This window comes from Galeopterus variegatus, unplaced genomic scaffold (genome assembly GCF_000696425.1).
Source record: "Galeopterus variegatus unplaced genomic scaffold, G_variegatus-3.0.2 Scaffold4610, whole genome shotgun sequence".
In the NCBI taxonomy this organism is placed as follows: Eukaryota; Metazoa; Chordata; class Mammalia; order Dermoptera; family Cynocephalidae; genus Galeopterus; species Galeopterus variegatus.
In genome coordinates, this window is record NW_007730721.1 from 55,784 (window position 1) to 61,783 (window position 6,000).

Below are 6,000 nucleotides of genomic sequence, written 5' to 3' on the forward strand. Positions count from 1 at the left end.
CATCTCAGAGAAGGATAACACAGGAAGGGAAGGATGAGAGAAGCTCAGAAAACAAGCTGCTCAAATGTGCCTTAGTCCCTTCATCTTTGTTTTGAAACATATAGTATCCTGTAAAGCTCAAAACTTAGTGAATAATTATCAGGAAATATGTTGGTATGAATTTGTGGGGTGTCAGAAAGTTTGTCCATCACCACTGGCCTGACATTTTATTATTAAGGATCTGTTTCTTTAGATCAGTTTTGTTTTTAAAAACCACCTATCACAGTACGAATTTCACTTGTTGTTATCTACCTTAGAGAACTGCTCTTGTGCACCAAGACTGTCTTGTTTGTAGCCGAGTACAAATTGGATTCAACCTAAGTACCTGTCAGTAAGGGATCTACCTTAGAGAAACTGCTCTTGTGCACAAAGACTGTCTTGTTTGTAGCCGAGTACAAATTGGATTCAACCTAAGTACCTGTCAGTAAGGGAACAGCTTGACATGTGGTTTATTCATACTGTAGAGCAACGCTACTCAAAGTGTGGTAGTCGACAGGCAACATCAGAATGACTGAAGAGTTTGTTTGAAATGATTTCTTAGGCCCCACCACAGTCCTCTCGATTAGAATTTTCTGGAGGTAGATCCCAGACATCCGTATTTTTAACAAGCTCTCCTTGTGAGTTTTTAGGCTTGCTCAAATTTGATAAACCCATATATTAGAGACAGTTAAAGTCTGTAGTATATAAGCATATTAAGTGAATGTGGTTTCAAAGCTTTGTTATTGAATGAAAAAAGCAGATTACAAAATAGCGTGGGCAACAACTATAACCTAAGCAAAAACCATAAAACAACTTTGTTCATTTCTGTGGGTATGTGTGTTAATGTATTTGTAGGAATGTAGGAAAGGGTGAAACTAAATGATGAGTGGTTTCCTCTGTGATGAGGGGAGAAGTGGTGAGGCAGAGTCCAGATTGAAGAGTGGTGGTTTAAGTATGCCTCTGTCTTATCTGTAATGCTTAAATATAAATTTTTTTTTTTTTCCTTTTTGTCTTTTTCCGTGTCCGGCCACGGGTCGCCACCCTCAGTGTTGCCCCCGTACTGGACCGGGGACCGGCAACGGGATCGCAAGCCTCGGTGTTGCTCCCGCGCCTCGCTCAGCCAGTGAGCGGGAACCGGTCTGTATGTGGGATCCGAACCCTTGGTCGGGAGCGCCGCCGTGCTTCCCAAGCGGCGCACTATCCAGTGCGCCACCGGGCCGGCCCTTAAATATAAATTTTTTTTTTTTTCCTTTTTGTCTTTTTCCGTGTCCGGCCACGGGTCGCCACCCTCAGTGTTGCCCCCGTACTGGACCGGGGACCGGCAACGGGATCGCAAGCCTCGGTGTTGCTCCCGCGCCTCGCTCAGCCAGTGAGCGGGAACCGGTCTGTATGTGGGATCCGAACCCTTGGTCGGGAGCGCCGCCGTGCTTCCCAAGCGGCGCACTATCCAGTGCGCCACCGGGCCGGCCCTTAAATATAAATTTTTAAAACAATGTGTGAAAGTAGTGTGAATTATTCTGAGGGAGATTAGTGCTGCAGATATTAAAACGTATTATACACAGCAATGAGTAAGTTTGGAATGGCTTATATTAGAAAGCTTGCTCAATAAAATAGACAGTAGTCTAGAAATAGACCCAAATAGATAAAGGAACTTCATATAAGATAAAGATGTAATTTCAGATGACCATTGGGAAAAATACTGTTGGGGTAAATGCTTCACCATCTGGAGGGGAAAAGGGTGGATCCCTATCCAAGCTAAATTCTAGATGGTTAAAATGCAAAAGTGAGGCCATAAACTAGTAGAGAACAAGGGGAAAAGTCAGAATAATCTTAACTTGAGGAAGTTCTTCCTAAGCAAGATAACCCAAAAAAGTCAGAGCAGGAAAGACTGATAAATTTGACTACAGAAAGAATTTAAAAATTGGAAACCAAAACTACACATTCCTTAATAAGAGCTTGAATTGGTCTATTAAGTAGAATACTATATGTCTGTGGGAAAAAATTGAGGTAGATTTGATTGTGCTGACATGGAATAATTGTTAAGTTAAAAAAAAAAAAAAAGCATGACATAAGTCGTTATTCTTAGAGGTTGTCCCTGGGTGGGGTTTTGGGTAGGAAAATTATTTAGCTTTTATTTATTGTTCTTTCTGACAATTTTACCTTTGTTACATGTTAGTTTTACTATCTCATTGATGAAGAAACTTAAAAACTTATACCAAAGAATTATTTTAATCATATTAGTCATATTAGGTGTTTTGATGCCAGGTTCTACTCACAGCACTTTAGAGTATATGATACTATTGTTGACTTTATTGTATTGATGGAGAAACTGAGGCTTAGAAAGTTTAAGTAGTTTATAAATTCAAACTGGGGTTCCTTCGCTCTGGCTGTGCTACAGAAGACTTTCTCAGAACTGGAGTATAATGTGTTTTTGTTTTTAAAACTGGGATAGAGGCATAGGTATGTGTTGTGTGTGTGTTTTAATTTCAACTTCTAACTGCTACCTTTACCGCTTTTGTAAACTTCCGTTTATTTTTCTTTGGACTGTTCTTCATGGTCTTTCATAATCTTGTCTTTGTTTTTTAATCACAGAATCACTTTCAATTCCCGAACAGAAACTTAGTCTTTTTAAACTGGTTTCTTTTAGGTTAGAACTTGGATTTATCCCACCTCTGCCTTTTTTGCGTATGCTATTATTTCTTGACTTGAATGTCTTCTTTCAGTTTCCTTGTTCAAAACTTAATCTGTAAGACCTCACTATGTAAAAACATCCCAGCCTAATTTGATTTCTATGTGTGCTGTTTTATCACACACTGCTTTTGGTATTTCTTCTGCTGTGACTTGACTTATAGATTAACTTCTCAAGTAAATTTCTTCAGGAAAATAATTATACATTATCTTTTTTGTATTCCTTAGGTAGGTAGTAAGCTATCTGTAAGGATGTTATTTTATGTCTTTGGACATTTAAAATGAGGGATTCTCAGAACAGTAGTATTTATTCAGATTGGAAATTTTTCCAAAACCATAAATTTTGGATTTAATCTAGAAGAGATTCTTTAAACACTGTAGCCAGACTTTAATGAAAATCAAAGAATCTCCTTATAAATCATATAGTTACTAAACTAATGTAAATTAAATTTTACATACTTTTTGAAATGTGATTTTTCTAAAAACTTTTTACAGTACATCAGGAGATTCTTCTCGGTCAAACCTTTTTGAAGATGCAACAAGTGCACTCGGTGAGTATCTATTTTACCTTGTAAAATAAACTAAGAGATAGGGAAGAGGTTTAAGTTTCACTTTTCTAGATCATGATAATGTGTTAATTTTCATGGTTGCTTATACTTGAGCTATAAAACGATTGACTTAGATGATTATTTAATTAATAGTATTACTAAAGACTTTTAATATTTTACATACTGAATCCTTTAAAATTCACCCTTAGAGTTAAGCATACTCCTTTCCTTAAAGCAAGTAGCGATTGACTTAGATGATTATTTAATTAATAGTATTACTAAAGACTTTTAATATTTTATATACTGAATCCTTTAAAATTCACCCTTAGAGTTAAGCATACTCCTTTCCTTAAAGCAAGTAGTTTTCCATTTTCCAAATGTGAATTTTAAATTTGGTCTTAACAAGGTTTGATTCGCATACAGGTTTATTGTAAAGCATTTTTGAAATTGGTATAAAATTTTCCTAGATCTGCCTCACTTTATTTTTATTCACCTGTCTTCGTTTCATCTTGTTGACTGTATGGGTTCCCATCTACATCTTGTTGCTTGAACTGGCTTGCAGGGAAAATGCCCTTTCATCCTAATTTTCATTTTACCTATTGAATAACGTCTTTTCCATCTTCCTTCACCCCTAATCTATCAAAATTGATCTGCATTTTTCCTTCTGTTGCAACATCTCTGGTACAGTTCCTGCTAATTATTGGTTTATTGGCAGTCAACCCATTCCTACTCTTTGGTACTTAAATGGTAGGGAGTTCGAAGGCTTGTAACAGCAGCTTAATTGGTGTATGGGCTTCTGGATTTCTGCTTAGCTTTTGCAGCATCAGGGTTCCAACAGCAGTAGCACCCCTTAGGATCTGGGGTTGGTCCTCTGACCTAATTGGGCTTGAACTCCACAATGCCCTCATCGCCATGGAAAATGACATGTAGTAGCAAAATAGTTGTTTAAATAATCAACTTAAGATTGCTTGAGTTTGGACCAAATCCAGATTTTCATCTTTGAGGAACTGTTTCCTGGGACCAGTCTGCTGCCAAATACTGTATGAGTTAGTGTCCAGTCAGGAAAACAGAAATCATGCTATCTCAAATAGGAAAAGGTTTAATTTTAGAAAATTGTTACAAAGGTATTGGAAAGGCTGGAGAAGAGGATTACCTAGAGATGAGTAAACTGTTCCTGGAGCCTCAGGGCTGGAGCCACCTGGCTTTTGCCTCTAATGCTGCTGAAGGCTCTGGCTGTCACCACTGCTGTGACAGTTGGAATGCATTGATACTGCTGAGCAGGAGCCCAAGAGTCCATGGCTGTAGCTGTTGCTGCTACTCCTAAACCTCTACCTCTGATAGTATGTCTTACTTTTTACATCTTTATGTCTCCTAAAACACCCCATTCTCAACTTTATGGTTGGATCCCTTTACTCTTTAATTTATCCAGTCTCCGAGTGTGTTGATTCCCTGCTTCTTTAAATCTTCCTCCTTTGGCTTCTGTGACAGCACTCTTTTCCTTATCCATACTTCAGACTATTCCTTCTCAGACTTTCTAGTTAATTCTTTTTATTTTACCTGATCCCTAAATGTATATATGGATTATCTATGGTTCTGCTCTAGGCCATAGTTCAAAGTTTAAACTAAAGGAAAGGCCAATACAATGCATAGACTGTAAGAATTTCCCAAATTATAACTCCTGTACTTCTCTCTCTCTAAGCTTCCAGACTCATTTTTTCTAAACTGCCAACTGAAAAACCTATAACCTCCACAAACTTCTTAAGTTTTAAATCAACTCATCTTTTATCCCTGCTCCCCATTTGGTTCTTCTCTTTTGTTCCCCTACTTGCTTGTTCCATCATCCACCTTCTACCTAGACATTGGCATTATCCTTGTCCCCCTGCCTCTCTTAGCTCAGAGAGTCTGATTGATTCTCTTTCATAAAGTCTAGAATATTTGTTCCCACTGGCACTTAGTTACCATAGTTCAGGTCCTTACCTCACTTATACTCTGACATTATTATTTTCCATCTGGTCCCTTCCCTGCCAGAGCATAATTTCCAAAAAGCAAATAAATGGGGTCATTGTTAGTTCCTTTAATAGCTCCTCATGACCTAGAAGGTAAGTTCAAAACTCAGTGACATATATAAGGTTTTTCATCACTACCTCTTTAACCCCATTAGCTCTGTCTCTTGTCCATCCTTTCTAGTTTTTCTACAGGTCATTTGCCCTCGTACTTATAAGATTTGAAAAGATCAAACTGCTTATGGGTATTTCTTTTTAGTTTTTACAACTTGATTAATTAGAAATGTGATTTTTTAGGAGGCATGTATAATAATTAGGTGTGGAGGCTCTGAACTCTGACAAGTCTGTATGTGTGTTTCACTGCCTTATGACTTGACCAGCAATTGATACCTTGGTCAAATTATTGATCTCTCTAAGCCTCAGCCTCTTCATTTTTAAAAGGAGATGAAAGTAAACTTTTCTCATAAGGTTTTTGTGTGAGACCTAAATGAGAAACACCGTTTTTAAATAATATAGTTCTTATCCTCTATAGCTTTTGTTTATTTTGATACTGATTTCTGTATTTGGGAACTAGGTTACTTAAAGTATATATTGCCATTTGAGTGGCTTTTTGCTAGAATTATATCAGTGGATAATTTTTAAATATTAAAAAGTTTTATGGGACGGAAAAAGAAAGGTTATTACTTTAAGCAAGATATCAAATGCTTAATTTGCTCAGTGATATTTTGGTTTTTTTTAGTTAT

At 37.2% G+C, this 6,000-nt stretch overlaps 1 protein-coding gene across 2 annotated transcripts in view; it reads left to right on the forward strand.

Annotated features, from left to right (window-relative positions):
- Positions 1-6,000, forward strand: part of RAD23B (RAD23 homolog B (S. cerevisiae)) — a 46,503-nt gene that overhangs the window by 23,888 nt on the left and 16,615 nt on the right. For both annotated transcript variants that reach the window (XM_008587966.1, XM_008587967.1), the window contains exon 5: positions 3,202-3,257. In XM_008587966.1, the coding sequence (XP_008586188.1) occupies positions 3,202-3,257 (56 nt within the window). The remainder of the gene's footprint in view (positions 1-3,201; positions 3,258-6,000) is intronic.